Below are 20,097 nucleotides of genomic sequence, written 5' to 3' on the forward strand. Positions count from 1 at the left end.
GGAGATCTGAAAGTTGAGACTAGTTGTAAAAAGTAGTACTAGGTCTGAATAGGAGTACTTTTGCTGTTTCTTTAAAAATCATACCATCTTTCATCTACGTCACATATACTCACGCTATATTCGGTTCGAACGTTTCTATATCGCGTGCATGATAATTAATTTCAGTCGGTGATAATTTTCAAGGATAGAGGCTGAGCGATTACGTCACAAACAGACCACGTATCGCCTTTGAACTGTCTCCTTATGTGTCTGCTGTTCTTTAGCCGCGGAAACATTGCGGTTATCTGTTTACTGATACCCGGGTACGTGGCGACATTACTCGAATGACATTGATAATTACTAACGTACCCTTGATCTCTTCTCGAATGTATACCAGTCAATAATATTGTCTTGATGTAAGTCGAGACTGACGGAGAAGCTCGTTGTCCTCCCTTGTTCTCTTATTACAATTGATAAAACTCAATTACTGTCCGTCGACAGTTGGTCTGACGTTTCGAGCATTGTCCACGACGTCCATGGAAAGATACTACTTTCGACACGTGCTTTGACCTTTCCATCCAGTTAGATTCTCTGTCAATTCGTGATAAAGATCACGTGACTAGAATATAATTATTAATTAAAAGAAGATTATTTTATTACTACATTATTATTACTTTCTTTTTATCGAGATTTAATTACGATTTAAAATCTCTTATTGTCAGTTAAATATTCTCATTGTACAGGCTTAAATAATATGAACGTTTCAGAGGTTAGACGAAAATAGTGACCGCATGTAAATCCACGCTAAAAAGATTTGCATGTTGCAAAAATACGAGGCGCAAAGTCTTCTTGCGGGCTGACGTAAGCATAATACATTCGCGTACGAGGAATCGTGGTTTCTCAGTTCCTTCCTCTACAGAAGAGTCGTTAGTTTAACAAAAGTCGCTAGGACAACTCGACAACAGAACACGCACGATCGAATTATTCATAGCTATCAACTTCCATCGCCATAGGAAATGGCGCAGACAGTTCGAATCGATGATATCGCAGAAATGAACTAATAGATGCATATTCTATTGTTTCCCGAATGCATAATGTTCGCTGAATTCTTTTCAATTATCGAATTCAATTAGCGAACGGAGGGTTCGACGACCCTGATTCGATTCACACTTTAACGACTCGTATATTCCGCGAATGAAATATTGTCGCAGCTGTCGAACGCGTTCATTGGGATTCCACAGCTGGATATCAATTCGTATTAACTGTCTTTGGATCCTGCAATCTTATTTTTGCGTCAACGATACTTCTTTTGCGCCAGTAAAAATTTTTAACTTTCAAATAAACGCTTTACTAAATGTATCTTGTCGATATATGTATTATAAATGTAAAATGTTTTTCATACGTAGACGTCATGTTTGCATAATCTAACAGACTACGTGAAATTCGACTAAAGTATGATATGCTTTAGAATATATTCTATTTAGAATTTTAGAACTTTCTACTTTGCATCCAATGTCTGATAAGATCTAAATGTGATACATTATCATTACCGATTCCGTGTCGACGTGATATCGTAGCGGATTAAATATTCGACACAAGATAAAAGAAATTAGTGATTCCCTAAATTTTCTGATCTTCGTATATTGAAGTATTTTCATAAATTGTTTTGTAGAAAATATGCATGATAGAAATACATCAAGGAAAACGATTTTTGGAGTATATTGCTAATGCAGATGCTCATTTAATCAAGGTTTCCCTATCGCTTCAAATGCCTGAAGCATTTAGGCTTATAAGTTAAAAGGATCCTTGAATAAATTGGACGTCGACTAGGAACAATTGTTAATTAAAATAAACGTTACGTAAGTTTCCACTACCTCGTCATGTAACAGATTATAAAATAACAATTAAAACAAACAAGTAAATATCAGCTATCAATTAAAAAAAAAAAAAAAAGATGAACGATAAATAAGGAGTATTCAATGTCAAGTACATTTTTGCATAGACTTAAACCGGTTAATGTAGAATCGAGAATATCTCCGGTAGTCGAGGATAAGCAGGAATCATTTATCGATCCGTGATGTAAAGTCGAGTCGGTGCACAGCTGATCGCCTTTCACTCACGTTCACTGCCAGCCGACAAGAATGTCCTCGTTAACCCATTTCGATGAAGAATGAAATAATGCCTGCCAAGGTCGCAGATATTGCACAAATCACTTCTGCTTACTGCATTTGCTGAAAACGAGAAAATGTATTATTAATGATTAATTTACTGAAGATTTATACACACTTGTAGCATTTAAAAATTTATTAGTTACTTATAAAAGAGTCTCTTTTGTTTTAGGGAATGGCCTTTACCATTCAGGAGAGACAAACTCTGGGTATACACGGTCTTTTGCCAGTAGCTGTGAAAACACAAGATGAACAATTAGAATTATGTCGTTTGAATCTGGATCGCTACACCGATGATCTCTCGAAATACATCTACCTCATCGGCCTACTTGTACGTACATTCGATACTCTCTTCTTAACAGTGTCTTATACTTCAACTACAAATCAGTAAATACCATTTCACATTTACAGGACAGAAACGAAAAGCTTTTCTACCGTTTGCTGGCTGACGACGTGGGCAAGATGATGCCCCTGGTGTACACACCTACGGTGGGTCTGGCCTGTCAGAAGTTTGGCCTAATCTACCGCCGACCGCGCGGTATGTTCATAAGCATATACGACAAGGGTCACGTGTACGACGTTTTGAAAAATTGGCCCGAGCACGACGTCCGAGCCATCGTTGTCACCGATGGTGAGAGAATTCTTGGACTGGGGGATTTGGGCGCTTATGGAATGGGAATACCCGTTGGAAAATTGTCTTTGTACACTGCGCTGGCGGGCATCAAGCCTCACCAATGCTTACCTATAACCCTAGACGTTGGCACGAACACTCAGGTATGGTAAATGTATCTTCGTATCTTCTTTACACCTCCACCTAAAAAAACAAAAATAAGGTCAAGTTTTATTGACTTATTTTCTGCTATTTTTTATTCTAGTCTTTGTTGGACGATCCCCTATACATTGGTCACAGGCATAAGCGTGTGATTGGTGAAGAGTACGACGAATTCTTGGACGAATTTATGACCGCTGTCATTAAGCGATACGGCCAGAATACTTTGATTCAGTTCGAAGACTTTGGAAACGCCAATGCATTCAGATTGTTGAATAAGTACCGCGATCGCTATTGTACCTTCAACGACGACATCCAAGGAACTGCTGCTGTCGCCGTGGCTGGATTATTGGCATCGCTCCGTGTCACGAACACGAAGCTTTCTCAAAATAGAGTTGTTTTCCAGGGTGCTGGAGAGGTAAATAACATTTTATAGATTCTATTAGATTTAAGTTAAATTATACATTTTTTTAAATGCATTACTTATACTTTCTAGGCTTCGTTGGGTATCGCGTGGTTGTGCGTTATGGCGATGATGAAAGAAGGCGTCAGCTTAGAGGAAGCCAAGAGTAAGATCTGGATGGTCGACTCGAAGGGCTTGATAGTGAAGAATCGTCCAACGGGTGGAGTGACGGAGCATAAAGAGAAATTTGCTCGCGACGATAAACCTATAGACACTTTATTGGAAGTGGTGAAGACAGCCAGACCTACTGTTCTCATTGGCGCTGCTGCTGTTGGCGGTGCGTTCACGACTGAAATACTGGAAGAAATGGGCAAGAATAACGAGAGGCCTGTCATCTTTGCCCTCAGTAATCCAACAAGCAAAGCAGAATGCACTGCTGAAGAGGCATACAATGCCACACAGGTGCGAATAACTTGAGGCTATCAAAAACCAAGTCCTAGTGAATAATTAGAAGTTATTAAATAGAAAGTCCTGTTTAATATCGTACGCGTACTAAATTTTTCTGTTCACAGGGCAAATGTGTATTCGCCAGTGGATCACCCTTCCCACCCGTAACATACAAAGGCAAAACGTTCTACCCTGGTCAAGGTAACAACAGTTACATCTTCCCTGGAATCGCGTTAGGTGTCATATGCGCTGGCATGCGTACAATTCCTGAAGAAACATTCCTCATTTCTGCTAAAACATTGGCTGGGATGGTTTCGCAAAATGACTTGGACGCGGGAAATCTGTACCCTCCGTTGCAGGATATTCAGAAGTGTTCGTTGACGATAGCCGTCGAGGTTATGAAATATGCTTACGAGTGTGGTAAGAAAATGTGATCTTTATTACGCATTGACATATGCCGACTGGTTACCAACAAAAATTTCTTTGTGTAGGCCTTGCATCGGTTCAGCCAGAGCCTAAAAACTACAAGGAGTTCATCAAAGCGCAGCTGTACGACACGGATTACACGCCATCGGTACCTCCAGTTTACGACTGGCCTCAAGTATAATTTTTTTTACTGTTACCGTCACATACCAAGTTTCGATAAAGTCCGTGTATGTGGGTACACTCACATGTGTCAAACATGTATTTAACAACGCTTTTTTTTTTTTATTTGGCGTGGTATCGTAAAGGCCTGTTGACCAGGCTCTCATATATAGATGACTATAAGTCCTGTGCGGATGTGTACAAGCATGTGTGTTGCGTGTGGATGTACGGAAAGCATCTATTTCGAGCTGGAAAGATGTATTTCAAAACTGTATGAATTACCGATCGCTTTAAATTATTGGGATGAAGTTTTACTTACTGGTTGATATAATAAATTTGCGACAATTATTTGAAAGAAATGTGTTTTATTGCTACTCGAAACAGCATTTTCTCGGTTCTCAGGCATATTTTCTTCTTTGTACGAGCAGCACGATCGTTTAGACTTTTAGACTCTCCATCATGTCGTGTTTATAAGAATTAAAAAGCAAACCACACGTACATGAGCGGGGTCATCGTAATTTGGTGGTTTCATTCTCTTATTTAACAAAATGAAAGCAAATCCGTGTTTCGTACACCTGCAAGCGTACAGCTTTTTTCAAAGATATGCAATTCACATCGCGTACAGCTGATCCACGGGTGTTTGGAAATAAAAGAAAGTCGGCTCACCTTTCTATCAATTTTTTTTCTTAAAGGATTGGTGAAACAGAAAACACACATGATTATCCGCAACAACGCGAGATAATGCAACAAAGTTCAGTTATACGCCGAACCAAAAAGCTAATTCGCATCAGCTTTATCCAAATGTCGAATAAAAGTACATTTGCTGGTTACCTAAAATAATCACGTATCCTCTTGTGGTATTCGAGAACGTTAACATGTGTATGTTTACGACGATGAATTGGCGTTCCTAGTTTTTTTTTTCTCACACACTCGCTTCCTTTCTCGCTTCTCACTTTCTCTCCTTAGTTATCTTAATTATCTCAACACGTACGCATATATTTACGGCCTTATATCACTAATCTGATTCTTACTACTAGACACGTCGTGGTCATCAATCTATAACAAACAAGAAGTATAAACTGCGACCCTTTCTTTCCTCGAAACTTCGTTTGCGTAATAACATCCGTAATAAAATTAAAGAATAAAATGTACAGAAGAGCATTTAGAAAAATGTTTACAGTAAATGGGACTCTGTTACGCTACACTGAGCAGACACACTGGCCATTACCGCGCCAGTAACAAGGGACCTTCGCCATGAATTCATCTATCTACCAAATTTTGTTGACGTGCTTAAAACGGAGGTAAGAATATGTCGATAGCCACCATCGACGCCGAAGAATCTTAACGATCTTGTCATATATAATATATTCTATTCAGTCCGAGTTTCCACAGCACCAATTGCACTACTGCTTTTATTTCACGTTTTCTGGTAAAAACAATACGGATTATCTGATATTTTTAGCTGACATTTTTAAGCATCGAATTCGATCGTACTATCTAATTCACAAAAATTTCGAGCCTCTTGTTTTTTTTTTTTTCGTATGCTCGACAGCGTCTCCGTTAGGTCCCGACCAACGTCATCGTATCTCGTTATCGCGGACAAGACACAGTCTTGTGAGACCTAAGGATGCGAGAATCGTGGCGTAGAGCAGTAGCGTCATCGACAGTGGAGTGTCTGTCCAGCACGGAGGTCGGTCCCTTTCCTAGCTTCATCGTGAGAGAGAGTGTGATCGTTCGTGGGTTTGCTGAGAGTCACCGGCTGCTCGAAGGTCGGGCAATCTTTGATTCGCTGGTAGCGCGTCGAAGAAGGGATGCGTCAATGCGTCCTTCAGCACTATCCTCTGAGCTGGCTCGTATTCCAACATTTTCTGTATGAGATCAAACAACTGCCGGTGTTCCTCGTTATCCATGAGCATACAGCGCTGTTACACAACAAACAAAACGAACACGTTACACGGCGCATCCTCCTTTCATTAAGAGAGTTCAAGTGTGAATAGTTTTAGATTCATAAGACTCTATCTCGTTCTTAGCTCTGCCAGGATCTAATTATTTTCTAATTTCACTTGGTGACTGATAGAGTGTGAATGATATCGCAATAACGAGGAGAATCACTCACGTGTAAAGGTTTGCAATTGTCGCGAACGTATCTGCCGGCCGAGCTTTTCTCGTCCCAATCCAATTTGCCGTGGTAGAAGTACTTGGTCTTGGTCTTGCGAGCCATACGGTGTGGAATCGTGCCAAGTATACGCTCCATCATCGCTAAGTGCTCGCGGTTGTCGTGTGTTTGGAATAAAGTGATACCCAGGTACAGTTCGAAAAGGATGCAGCCAATCGACCAAACGTCGCAAGGTTGGGACCAACCTAATTCTACAAAAATAAAAGTACCGTGTATCAGTGGCTAGGCAAGGCGTGTCGCAACGAACCGACGCGCAAATCCACACGGTTTTACTTACCTAAAATTACTTCAGGCGCTCTATAATGTCTTGTGCTAACGATCGTGCTGTGGTGTTCGTGATCGAACGTCGCGCTACCGAAATCGATCAGCCTTATGTCTGTCCGCTTTATACGTTTGATCTCCTTACGCTTGAAAAGAAGAAACTTCTTTTGAACACTTTCAGACCTCGATACCTTTACCATTTACGTAACTCGAACCCTGTCGATACATGCCGCTGTACGTTCAGACCAGGGATGGGCAAACGTGTTAAAGTTACTTTATTTCTAATCGTACATTTTAGTTTAGGTTTCGCAGATGGTGCCCATCCCTGATTTCAGCGATAAGCCGATTCCTCACCTTTTTGTTATTATAGATTTTTTCGTAATCAGAGTCTACGAACAATATATTTTCCGGTTTCAGATCGGTGTGCGTGAGTTTGTTATCGTGCAGAAATTTAACGGCGTAGCAAAGCTGATAACCGATGTGCCTGACGTGCTCCAACGGATAGGGCTGGTAATGGTTGTCCCTCTGTGACATGGAACGCTAACATTACTGACTGGCGTTTTATCCAATGTGTTAAGTATACGCACCAGGAAATCGAATACGCTAAGTCCAAGCATCTCAAAGGCGATGCACATGTGCCCGTGATAATTGAACCAGTCAAGCATCTTCACGCACAAGCTAAAACACAAGAACACGTGTCAGTGATAAAGAACAAATTTAAAATTCGCCAACTGCCGGGAAGATAAAATCAGCCATTGCGATGGATACTAACTGTTGGCTTTCTGGATCCTTGGTGGCAATTTTCTCTAAGGCGTTTATTTCGAGCTTCGCGGCTTCCCTATACTTCTCTACGTTCTTGATAATTTTCAGAGCCATCACGTGATCCCTGCAAACGTCATTGTACTTTTATTAGACGGACCGCTCCTCTGCGCGTCCACCGAGCCATCTTCCTATATACCACGCCGTGGGAAGCGCATCGAAGAACGTTTAATCGGAAGGGTAAACCCTTGAGAGAGCCATTGCTTGCCGAACGGGCCAATTCACGCATGCGCCAAGAAAATAGCGTCAGCGAGAGGGAACCTTGATCGAGTGGAAAGTAGGGCCGAAGACGTTACTTGTTTAATTATTGAAATACTCGTATATTCTAATATTTTGATATTACGTCTATATGATACCTAACCCTTTTCCACTCGACTTTAGCTCACCCAATCGTCGCCATTGTCATCACGCAAGCGCAAGGAGGCTGTGCACGTCCAACAACACTGCGGATTTCGCGAGGATGCCTGGCCCGTAAAACAAAGTGCAAGGCCATCCTATTATTGCGACTACTCGCGCGTCATTTTGTGACAGTGCGGCCACGGCTATTTCTGATCGTCGTGCTATGACTCGAAACCGCGCCACGCACCTTTAGGATTTTCTTCGATGCGCGCGAGGCGTGGAAAAATAAGGGAAGTAAAAAAAAAAAACAAGGCATAGGTCGAGAAAGGGGTACGCAGACCCGAAGTTGCGGAGGTGTGTTACCTACGTAGTAGTTACGTGACATGCCACTTACATTTGCAAGTCCTTAACCTTGACAACTTTTCCAAAAGTACCCGCTCCTAGGGTGGCCAGTACTTTATCTGCAATGTAAAAAGGTAGATAAGTAACCGTACATGTCGAAGACCTCCCGTCCACGGAAGATCGTCGGGGTTGCTCCTCCTAGACGATATCGACAAGGTGAGTCATCGACGATAGACGAATGCTTCGACTCGTCGACGATATCCTTGAATCCTCCCGCGTGTCCGTGCATTCTTACCCTTGCGAATGAAGTTGGAGGATTAATCGGCGAGGAAGGAGCAACGGAGACGCGCTTCCGAGGCATGGACGTTCGGTCGATCGTTGTTTGTACGCCGTAACGTCGTGAACGGATGTATGATAAAGTGAAAAAAAACGGTATCATAGAGCTTGTTATCGATCGGAACTGCTGCTCTCCTAAGGCTGAGGTACACCTAACCGTAAAACGGCGACGGAGGACACGACATTGGCTATCAGTCCCGACTGGTCGTGATCGTGTCTGTGGGGAGCGAAGACCATGGGATTTACTTCAAGAGCAAAAGTACGAGATCTTGAAAGTCGAAAAATCGTCGGGATAATGAGAGCTAATGTCGAGTGTCCTCACGCGGTCTATTTAAAGAGAGAGAGGAGCACGTCATCTCGGAGAAGACGTATCGAGGAGATAGCGCAAGCGTAGTTTCTCTTTATCTCTCCACCTTACGTCGCCTCTCTGTCTCTCTGGTCCAGCTTCACCTTCGGCGATCACGCGATGTACCACGAACGAGTTACGTCAATTACGCGGTGTCACCTTTCGGGAATCGCGAACCTGACCTAAGTGGACTCGAGGTTTTACGCGCGAGGAATTGGCCACGCTACGAATATCAATTCTGAGATTAGATCTGTTTAGAATTCTGTATATCGAACGAATGGATTCTTTGTAAAAGTTTGGTAAAGTTGTTATCCTAAAAGTTAGTTTCAATCGATCCGTAGCTACCGCGAGTAAACGAGAAAGCAAACGTTGCCTGAAAGAGGCCCGAAAGAGCGAAAAAGAGAAAGACGAAGGTAGAACTAAACTCTAGCGAGACGGAGAGAGTAGTGGAGCAGCGAGAAGGCGGTCGAGAGACAAAGAGAGACTATGGGCAGATACCGTAGGTAAACCCCGTCCGATCGATCGACCGATCGATCGATCTGAGGCTTGCTTAAATCTACTACAATGAGTGTATTCACGTATTCACGAACATCTATTTTCCAGGATGTCGCCGGAATGGTAAACAAGGTGGCCCTCTGCGTCGTCCTCGACGGAGAGCGGTCGTGGGCTCTACGTATGGGCCGGCGGAATCGGTATCAGCGGCGCGTGCCAACAGAGGACCCAATCAGTGTGAAGAGCACCGTTTGGTGTCCAGGTTCATTGCGTCGTGGATCGGTTGGCGTCCCCACGTGTGTGTTCGGTTTCGTGATGGTCGCCGATCAGTGAACGGTTTCCCCAAACCGGTCGTTGTCGATTCATCGTCGAGGGTTTGCGTCGTTGAGCGGCCACCAGACGGTCGTCGAGGTCGTGATCCATCGGCAGAGAGGTGTCGGGGATCCAGTATCCAACGGGAAGGCCGTCGCATCAACCGATTGCCACACACCGTCATCCACCACCACCACCACCACCACCACCGCGGAGGGCGGAGACCCGTGTAACACGCGGTAGAGGACGTGTGTAAGCACGGACGAACGTACGATTGTGTCGGTGGGGAGGAGAAGTAGGGGCATTGAGAGAGAGAGATCATCGTCATCGGTCATCATCGTCATCGGTACCACCCGATCCGAGCGCCCAGTCGACCAAAGTGACCAATCCGTGTGCCATATCCATTTCCATTCCATTCCATTACAACGGAGATGGTAACCCAACAATCAGAGAGAAAGGGGAGAGGGCAAAATGGTTTGCCAAGTCAGAAAGTTGCGGTTACGAATTTACCATCGGCACAAAGCGAACTTTTTTTTTTTTTTTTATTTATATTATTATTAACTTTTGATCTTATCTTTTGCCTCTCTTTGTAATATTGTTACGGTTCTCATTTCTTTTTTTTTTTTTTTTTTATTATAGATATTGTTTCAGATATCAGTTTTTTTCCCTATACTCGTGTTAGAAGTTAGGTCCCGTGAAAGAAGCCGTCGCGATCAACACCGAGATCGATACTCTAAACGCGAATGCAACCAATGAACGGAAGCATAAACTCGGTCTCTTTCTAGCTTATTCAGAAGAGAGAAAAAAAAACGTGAATCGTTGCAAGTACGAACGTGGTTCAATCGTTGGAAAATGGGCAACAAGGAAATGGTCGTCGGACAGCTTCTTTCGAGTGCTCGTTACGTATATTATATATTTGTATCTAACAGAGAGAGGTATCTTTACTTTTTGTTAATTAATCAATCATTTGCAGAAACCTTCAAGTACTTACGTGATCGCGCCCCAAGGTGGACTGGGCTCCACGATGATCGATCCGTCGATCGATCCTCGTGACGCGTCGTCGCACCGAGGCGAGCGTCGATCGATCGATCGATCGACACTTTTCGAGCCTACCTTATCGATGGAAGGACAAACCGCGAACCCGACCTGACATTTATCGAACGTCTATCGTACTTGAGAACGCGATCAGACTTACCGCGAAATTGTTTTCGATTCGGAATTGGTAAGGGGACAGGGCGGCGGTACTCTTTCGGTTAGTTCGATCATTTCGGTACGTATGCGTGTTTAGCTACAGGGTTGACAAAAAAGAAAATCGAGTGCTAAATAATTATCACGACTCAGGAGCGACTCCACGCACCTGGATCGGTTGGCATACGTTAAGAAAACTTTATAATTCAACGTGACTTGGAAATTCAATGTCGAATCATATAAGTTTGTTTAACAAATGTTCACCGACCTGGATTCCGCGGATTCATTCCTAAAACTTGTGATTATTCATCTGTTTACACCCTGAGCGTCCTAAAATTAAATTCGTGTAAAATGTGGAAATTATAAATTGGTTTTATCACGGATCAAGATTAGGAATGTAACAGTATTCTTAGCTATGTCTTCATATATATATATACATATTTTCTTAACCCTTAACGGACGTAACTTGTAGTAAATTCAATTACTTTAAACAGTTCCTCTAGCTTTTTAACAAGTGCAACACTTTTCGTGTACCAACGCCCGGTAAGGATTAACAACAACAACAACAACAATAAAAGTTCTCAGTGATCAGGAATATGTACCCTGGTTGCGACAGATTGAACGCAAGATCGTCGATAAGATAGTTCGAACGCGAATCATCTCCTGTGTCCAAGACTCTCGGGGTCGAGCGAAGGTGCTCGAAGTCTGTAAAGCCAGGCCTGGAGGGCGCGGGTTAGGTTAACGCGTGAGTAGCAGGCAAGGGGTCGCAACAGCAACAACGGGGACTGCTCAACGAGAACAACACTGCGGCCGCAGTTAGCCAGCGCGCGGTTCGACAACTTACAATCGCGTGCTGGGTCGCGTCCGAGTCGCTAGCGTCACTCGCGACCGACGTCTGCTTCGCGTCATTTCGCTCGTTTCGACGGTTGCTTTTCCTATACTTGCTGGCGATAATGTCCGTGGTGCTGGGTCGCGTCCTGCCCTGGCCACTGGCGGCCAGCTGGCTGTACGTCTCCTCCATGGTGGCATACTTCAGGATCAGACTCTGTATCTCTTTGCGTCTCTCCGCTCCGATACCTCTGTCCGAGTCGCTCTCGACTAGACGAGCAGTGCCAACGCTGCCGACAGTTTGAAGAGCAACATCGGCAGAGTTGTCGCTACCAGTGGGCGTCTTATCAGGATCGACGACGGTCTGCTTCGCTGTCTTCGCCTTCGCTCGTCGAGCTAACAGCCTCATCGCTGTGGAGCTGGGTTCCAGTTGCTCGCTCTTTCCATTCCTGTATGGTCTCACTTTCAGGGTGCCAGTCTCAGCGTGACCAGACTTGTGTCTACCATACCGTCGGTAAGACTCCGAGTTGAGCAAGGTATCTCTGTCGGATCGGTGGTAGCCGGGAGTGTTCTCGCATTTCGAAGGCTTCACCCTGGAGGACTTGACGTAGGGGTAGGCTTTCTCGGACAATACCACGCTGGTGAGGCTCTTGACGATGCTGCGCGACGCCGAAGGTTCGAGGGTCCTCTCGTCCCTCGCGAAGGGACTATCCTCTCGGCGGTAGTAGCTGTGTTCCCGCTCATGAGCGTGACTGTAGTCGATGGATCCTCGATCGTGACGCTTCGTCCGCGAGTACTTTTCCAGGATCGCCGAGTATTTCTCCTCCAGGCGTGTCCTGGTATTGTTCAACTGAGATGGATTAGGGGAACGTCTCGGCGCAGGTGCCTTGGTGGCAACGTTATCGTTCAGGGCGGACGTTCCGCGCACCCTGGTGGTCAGTCGTTGCAGGAGGTTCGAGCAGGAGTCGCTGAGCATCTGCGTCACGCTGGTGGTCGTCGAAGACCGCGCGTAACGGTTCCGTCGTCCCGTCGAGTCCTGACGAGACACCGACATGTTGTCGCGAGGGGCGAATATGAACATCGGGACGACTCGCGCGAGTGGCGATCCTTTTCAGTGACCTAGAGATTGGTATCCCTCTGGTATGAATACTCCAAAGATGTTTGGAACGGTACTAGGTGATAGGGCTGTGGAGTTAGGTGTAGAGTAGGAAGCTATTCGCTGAAGAGAAGATCCTACGCCCACGCAGCTTTCAAATCTTCCAACGACTCGACTCTTAAGTTCTGGAAGAACGCTCGGGAGAGCCAGATCCCGAGGAATTCTGCGGAGTCGCACCCACGCGCTGCGAAATCTTCCAACTAGCAGGGATGTCGAGACCACGTCGTGGTGCTTCGAGCGACCAAGTAATCTTCTTACAGGAGCTCTACTCCCTGACCTGGCCGAGACTTCCGAGAGTCCACGAATACTCAAAGAGTAGTATAATTCCAACAGCGAATTTGTTTTTCCGGTGCGTCAGCGACTTCCTGGAACTGATTTGGAGCGACTCGTTCGCTCAAGGTCGTCCCGCCAGACCTTGGCAGGACGGTGACGCATTCGAGCGGTTCCTACGCCGCCAGGGGACACAACGAGGATCAGGAGGATCGCGCACCACCGTTAACCACCGTGTCACCTGGCCGCTCGCGATTCCTATCACGCAGGTGCATATCACCGCGGAGGCGCGGACATGTCGACGATCGCGTTCAAGAGGGACGACGCCGCCGAAGGCACTAAACTACACGACCACGACGGCGGTCACGGAGACGACGACGGCCGACGTCGACCGTTCACGAAGAGGCGAATCGGTGCGCCCCGCCAAATACTCTCTCGTCGCACTAAAAATACCGAGGAGCGGCGGTGAGGCTCCAACGATTCTCGTCCTCTCTCGAAACGAAACGCTTCGCCATCGGACGGAGATCCAAGATCGGAAACGAACGGGAGAAACGACGAAGACGAGGAGGCAAGACGAGGAGGGAACGAGAGGAAAGGAGACAGGAGAGGAAGAAGCGGAGGAATCGAAATGACCAGAGCGCGAAGAGAGGAAGAAAGGGTATTACGTAAACTTGTCCCTCGCTGGTTTTGGAACGGTGAAGTTCGGCACGCTCCGAAGGATCGGGGGCTTGGCAACGTCGCGCTTCCTGGTGCACGGAAGAACCGCCATCCGGGAAGCGTTTCTCTCGCGTGGCCAGTACGAGCGATGCGCGCGTTACGAGGAAACGAGTCGCGTCGTTTTCGCAAGACGCGTCGCTCCGCACCTTGACACATATAGAAATTACGAAATTACCGGACCGCCGTTTGCCGAACGGGAGCAAGTTTGGCGGTGGTGAGCCGTCCCGCGATGAAATTCCGATCTGAACGGTGACGGAGGGACGCGCCGCATAATTAGAACGGGCCGATATCGAAACCGTACCCCCGATTCGGATGCGCTCGAGCTGCACCGTTGGATGTTGCGAACGGGCGACGACGTTAACACGTTAAGCGCCGCGTCAATCAACGATGATTGATTTACTCTCTCCGCGCGCGTCAGTCGACCGCTGACTGACGATGCGCCGTTTGAAAAATCGCGTTCTTACGTCGTATACGAAACAGTTTGAAGATTACAGAAAACGGTTTCTCGAGGAAGACTAATTTTGCTCGAATCATTTCTCACGCGCGTCTTGTGCCGATATCGCCACCGTTGCGGATGGAAAAGAATTGTTTGCACTGGAACGAGAACCAAAGGTAACTGGCTCAAGAACAAGCGTCTCTAAATGAACCAAGAAAAAAAAGAGGAAAAGTACGAAGACTGCGATAAAATACATACGAAGAATACACGATTACATCGCGAACGGAAAGAAAAACAACCTTATCGCCGGTGACCTTCGACCACCCGTTCGTCTGGGGCGAATCTCGTGCTTTTCGGGGCAATTTACTCTTCTCACTTGTCGGGAGCGTCGCGTCGGTAAGTGACTCAACGGTAGAACTATAACCGCGTTTTTTAATCTATCTATATCCCATAGATCCTAAACTCTGGAGGGAAGCTCGTTTAGAACATGGTCAGCGCACTTACTGCCCAATGAGGACGTTCGAGGACTCCCCGTTGCTATTATTAAAGCCAAGTCGTCAAGGTCGCGGAGAATCGGGATATCGTAGATTTTACATAAATTCAAGTATGGAGTATAAATACACAATCGTCTAGAAAACAACGTCGTAGTTCCCTCGCCCACGGGAACGCGAAATATTCTTGGCGCGACCGATTCGTTTCGATTCAACCACCTGCATCGTCCGAGACGTTCATCTATAAGTGTCGAGAAGACGATTCTTAACGATATTCATTCACCTTTCACGGCGTGACGTTTGTTTACATTTACTGGAAATATACGCCGAGCGAAAAGGTCATCGAACAAAGACCGTCGCCATTAACATTGATTAACCGAGAAGATCCGTAGTCTTTTTGGGCTCGCGGCACTATTTCGAGTGAAAAGAACCTGGCACGGATCCTAATCCCGAATAATTATAGTAACAAGAACTCAAGAATAAATTGCTAGTAAAGCGTAAACCCAATGAAGGAAGAGATCGAGCCTACAAGCTACTACTTAAATATAGGTTTAAGAATATTTTCAGTAGAACGAAGAATGAACATCGAAACGAAGAAATTGTCGAGCGAAGTTAACCCTATCCATCCTAATTCCTATGTGGACAGTAATTGCATCTTGTAGCAACAATTATAAGAACTACGTATAAAAGATACAAATTCGCCTACCGATCGAGACTCTGTCGATTACGAACGTCCACGTACTACACAGAGATCCAAGTTGTGGAGAGGTCACGACACCGAACAGGAGCACGTGGAGCGACTAATCCGATTCGTCGGTAATTTAAGATCTCTTCAGAGTAATCCAAAGAATTTAAGGAATTAGCCCGGCGGAACTGGACACCCCGTATATTTCCTTGCTTATCTCGATTGCTCGGCCGGAAGAGATCGTTTTCTCTTAGACGCGGGAAGCATGTCGCGTCGTTCCGCTTTCGTCGTCGCTGAAAGGAGCATTGGGAAAGGTTAGTGCGATCGAATGTGTTTCGCTAATTGGAGATGTTATCCCTCTTCTAGGTCAAACTTGCAATATTTCTTCAAGTACGAAAAAGTAAGAAGTCTTCTGCAGTTCAATTCTCCCCGATTGTTTTTATATGTCCGTTTTCGCGTATTTGTTTTCAATTTACCGTCGTCGCACGATCGCCCAGCGGAGTTATAAATACTCGGTTACCGATGACCTTTATTTACGCGTAACAGTTGACAAACGAAGATAAGAAGAGAGAAACGTTATATCTCGCGTTTTTCTGGCAATTAAATGGGTCGACCGATTCGATTACTTTACTCGAGACGGAGCTGCTGTAATCGCGCTTCCAACAGAAGTGTATCGCGGTGACGATTGCGAGATTTCCAAGAACCGGAACCTATACGATCTAATCACTTTCACGGTAATTTTCACGGTGCCTTGTAAGACTGTCTCTACAGTCGGAGAAAGGGAGACGTAGGAAGAAAAAGGAGGACGAGACACGAGATCGGCGTGTTCATAGCACTCTCTCAACTTACTCCCCTCCGCGCTCGAGTGTGTGTTTATCGTGGTCGCGTACGAGCCTGCCAAATATAACCAAGAAGCGTGAAACGCGTGCGCTACGAATCGCCCTCGACGCTGGTCGTCGCGAGTCGGTTTAAATGTTAAGGCGAGCACCTAGCTAACTAGCGCTCGCTGGTTGCGCGTCACCGTTGCTGCTGCGTGGCAAAGGGCCAACAAAATCAGGTACGTGCGTAGGCGAATTGCGTGTTAACAGTGTAACTTCAAGCTTAGGTACATTATATCCCGACATTTGTCAACGATACCGTACACACCAGTCTGGTAATCTTCAGCTACCGGAGTTGCCTCTCTACTTGACTTTTGGAAATTCTTTTCCATGTCGGATTACAATTTCGGAATAAAATTTTCATTTTCCTACGAGTTAGACTTTCTATTAACACCGTTTGTTTTTGAGAAGAGAATATTTATCGCGTGCACGTATGCACGACCGAACTCGGCGCGTTTTAGCCTACCGTGTCATCTAGCGTGTCGATCGCGCACCAGCCAGGCACACCACGAGGAAAAACCAAGGTAGCAAGACTGAAACGTTAGATGGCGTTAACAGCGTGTTTTAAGAATGAAAAGACGTTGCAAAGGACGTTCATTGCGAGATATTTTCTTACGAACATCAGGAAATATAGCCTGGCCGTCGTGCTTCGTACAGTAGATATTCCGGGTAGATAACCTACTACAAACTTTAAATAACGCCATCTAGGTTTCCAACCTCGCAACACCAAGAAGCGCACAGTGAACAAGAAGAGGTAGGCAGATACAGCAGCGACTAGACTCGGTGACTTTCCCCTCGCGCGGCACAATTAACCCCCTGTCACCCGTAGTGTGCAAAGCAACGTATCCTTTTCGATCATGCTACCTCGGAAGCCGATGTGTCGTTGGACTCTGGCGTCACGTCGAGCTTCGTCGCAAACTCTTTGATGGATTCGGTCTCGTTTTGATGCTGTAGCCACCGCTCAAGGCCGGGCCGTGGCCACCAGGGGATGGGCTCCGGCACCAGCCAGTTTAATTCTTGGCCAGCGGACGACGACGCGGCCGAGGGTGGTCCACCGTCGGCCAGGTCGCCGCCATTCACGCACCAGCCTCCAGGGTCCAGGGTGACGCGTGCCGTGCTCCTTGTTTGACGATTTCGAGTTCTAGGATACGCCTTTATCGCGGGTACATGTTGCCAAACGCGACCAGCGCGTGGTGTATTTCTAAATCCAGGCTGATCGATTCTGGGTCACCAGATGCACGAAGCTGGGACGTACCGCGACGGAACGACGCGTCTTGAGTTACCTTGAGCGCTGTTGAGACGGAGATTGCTCTCTTCGGATGGTTTCTATTCCTCTTGAACACTTTATCCGAATCGCTCGTGGATTTCTCCGTTCTCTTCGGTTCCACGTTGATGGAAATTCCGCGTCTCAATCCTCAGGACTCCCTCATGGTCTTTCTTGGACGAACGTAACTCGATCGCGACTTTCTCTGTCCTTTTGGACTCCTGGCAACTTGGATGACGAGGGGCACTGTTCGCGCGCGCGTCTCAGTTTCCGGCGGACCGGCTTCCCTGCCGGCGCGTTTTCCGACGACGATGCCGGACGGTGTTGCGCTGGCCATCTGGCGCGAACTCGCACTAAAACCGCGGCGAAACCGCGTGACGAGTCCCCCTCGAAAATAGTCGCCGGTCGAAAATAGCCGCCGCTGGTTAAGAAAGAAGAATCATCGGCATTCGCTCCGGGACACGTCGCGCTAGTTGCGTCGCGGCCTTCTCCAGAGACTGATTTTTCCGCTCTTCCTCTTCATCGGCCCTCTCTTTTTTCCTCCTCCTCAGCTTCTTTCTTTCAAACGTATTTATACATCGCCGCGGTATCGAGAATCGACGGGGATCCTCGCTCGACGGATAGCAGAACGACACCTGGACGCCGTTTCGCAGAGAGGTTTCTTATCTGCCAATGCTGACTACTGCCACGAGAAATTCCAGGCCACGGGTTCTCCCAGACCCGCATAAATTACTGAAACGATTTACTGCGTAGAGTCGTACTCCGTGCCCGAAACCAACCTCGACGCTGCTATGTTTTTACTAATATTATTGAACGTTGTAAACAAAAACAGATGAATTGTATTCGTTACTTTGACGGTTATCATCGTCTCATAAATGTAACGAACACCGAATAAATACTCGAACTCGACCGACACGGCGCGTTACAGGGGGTGAGATTCACTCGTTCTATATCCGACCGTGTTTCCTTTTTCTCCTCGCAATAACAGAAACGAGAGAGAAAAAATGTGCAATCGAGACTTCTAAAATTATCGAACGAGATCTCGAGAGGAGTATCTCTTTAGGGTCGAGTACCGAAACGACCCCAACCGATCGAGTACCGCTGGCGCCTGCCAATGTGCATGATCACTGCAGGGAAAGGGTCCGGGGCTGGTGTAGGGTAGAAAATCCCTCTTATTGTTACTCGAGAGTACCGTTACAGTCTGAAGCCGTTTAAAAGACGAACGGTCGGGGGTATGCAAACAATTCTAAAACAAAGTCGTCGACACCTTTGGACTCACCTGACTTTTGGAGGACGGCGAACGATGCCGATGACGCTCGGGGCTGGTCGACGACGAGACATGGGGACGGTAGATCTTCGGACGCCAGGCTACGCGATCGCGGTCGCGATCACGATCACGGTGCCCGTGTTGTCGACCGCTGCTCGGTGATCGCCGATGGCTCCGCTTGTACCGTCGCTCCTGGCTCGTCCCGCGGTCGTGTTGACGCGACCTCAGCACGCGTTCTCCGCTGAAAATGCCAAACGGGAGTCGATGTTAGCAAAATCGATCGTTTTATCGCTAGCCGAAATACAGAAAAAATAGTCTATAGATCTAAAATGTTGTACTCGAGACGGTTAGACATTGTAGAATCTAACATTTTTAAATCTGCACGTTCCGTCCAGATTTGTTTTCATTGACACCTGATTCTTACAATTAATTGTTTCAAGTTCTTCGGTGAAAAGTTCCGCCACCCGTGCATGGGTGGTCAACGTGTTAAACTCGAGCAGGACTTGCCGAGGCGCCTAACGACCCGCCTGTTTGGTCATAGAAAGCGCACAGCAGTTTGAGTGTACTAATATTTATTATTCAGTTTCTTCTCAAACAGAGCCAGAACTTTCTGGCATCTCTAATAGCGAAACTGACGTTAGAAATTTTACTACGATTGTTGGAAACAATCTCACTTTCACTCGGTTATTCCTATAACTCAGCGATATAAAAGAGAGAAAGGAGCCTTTCCGATTTTCATGTGGATCACGTTTCTGGATAATTCGCGAGAACGCATCACAGATGAAAGTACTAATGCGGTGTTACCTAGGCGAAATGATGGTCCACTTGTACGGTAAATTGCTTCGGAATAGAAATACGCGACAGTCGATTAGCTTGAAAGTGAAATATCGAGGTCCCTGATACGCTGTAATTCTGCTAAATAGAAATATATTATTCACAAATCGATGCAGTCGCTCCTCGACGCGCAAAGAACAATATAACCAAGTTTATAGTCGTTGGAAACGAGAATGCGCCGCGACGCTGACCGAGAATCAGGCTCATGTCGCGTGTGCTGCACAAAATTGTGCGTGTATTTCAGAGCAACAGTGAGTTGACCCACTTAAGCTGTCCGCGGCTTCAAATAGACCATTTCACTTAAGAGTA

The 20,097-nt window shown here is 46.2% G+C and overlaps 2 protein-coding genes across 5 annotated transcripts in view; one reads left to right on the forward strand and one right to left on the reverse strand.

Moving 5' to 3' along the window:
* LOC128875361 (NADP-dependent malic enzyme-like) overlaps nucleotides 1–4,710 on the forward strand; it is a 10,248-nt gene extending 5,538 nt beyond the window's left edge. For all 3 annotated transcript variants that reach the window (XM_054120880.1, XM_054120881.1, XM_054120879.1), the window contains exons 3-8: nucleotides 2,320–2,478; nucleotides 2,559–2,921; nucleotides 3,023–3,334; nucleotides 3,413–3,781; nucleotides 3,892–4,186; nucleotides 4,258–4,710. In XM_054120880.1, coding sequence (XP_053976855.1) covers nucleotides 2,320–2,478; nucleotides 2,559–2,921; nucleotides 3,023–3,334; nucleotides 3,413–3,781; nucleotides 3,892–4,186; nucleotides 4,258–4,373 — 1,614 coding nt within the window. In that variant the 3' untranslated portion in view covers nucleotides 4,374–4,710. The remainder of the gene's footprint in view (nucleotides 1–2,319; nucleotides 2,479–2,558; nucleotides 2,922–3,022; nucleotides 3,335–3,412; nucleotides 3,782–3,891; nucleotides 4,187–4,257) is intronic.
* Nucleotides 4,711–5,873: 1,163 nt separating this feature from the next.
* LOC128875359 (serine/threonine-protein kinase Doa) lies at nucleotides 5,874–13,539 on the reverse strand. Of its 2 annotated transcripts, none has more exons than XM_054120878.1 (9): nucleotides 11,807–13,539; nucleotides 9,561–9,639; nucleotides 8,341–8,407; nucleotides 7,561–7,674; nucleotides 7,376–7,466; nucleotides 7,143–7,313; nucleotides 6,805–6,934; nucleotides 6,468–6,718; nucleotides 5,874–6,273 (listed from the first exon to the last, which is right to left on the reverse strand). In XM_054120878.1, exons 1-9 carry the CDS (start codon nucleotides 12,869–12,871, stop codon nucleotides 6,061–6,063), a joined length of 2,181 nt encoding a protein of 726 aa, XP_053976853.1. In that variant the 5' UTR covers nucleotides 12,872–13,539; the 3' UTR covers nucleotides 5,874–6,060. The 2 variants fall into 2 exon arrangements, with proteins under 2 accessions (XP_053976853.1, XP_053976852.1); XM_054120877.1 differs by having other exon boundaries at nucleotides 7,143–7,328.
* Between the last annotated feature and the right edge of the window lie 6,558 nt (nucleotides 13,540–20,097).

This window comes from Hylaeus volcanicus, chromosome 4 (genome assembly GCF_026283585.1).
Source record: "Hylaeus volcanicus isolate JK05 chromosome 4, UHH_iyHylVolc1.0_haploid, whole genome shotgun sequence".
NCBI lineage: Eukaryota > Metazoa > Arthropoda > Insecta > Hymenoptera > Colletidae > Hylaeus > Hylaeus volcanicus.

What these genes read in the sequence shown, in the direction of transcription:
- LOC128875359 (XM_054120877.1), bottom strand. Translation starts at nt 12,871, where the DNA reads ATGTTCATATTCGCCCCTCGCGACAACATGTCGGTGTCTCGTCAGGAC. An exon ending in AAGGTTAAGGACTTGCAAAT is followed by an intron (nt 7,675 to 8,340) that starts GTAAGTGGCATG and finishes TGACGTTTGCAG; the next exon opens with GGATCACGTGATGGCTCTGA. An exon ending in AGCGCCTGAAGTAATTTTAG is followed by an intron (nt 6,719 to 6,804) that starts GTAAGTAAAACC and finishes TTATTTTTGTAG; the next exon opens with AATTAGGTTGGTCCCAACCT.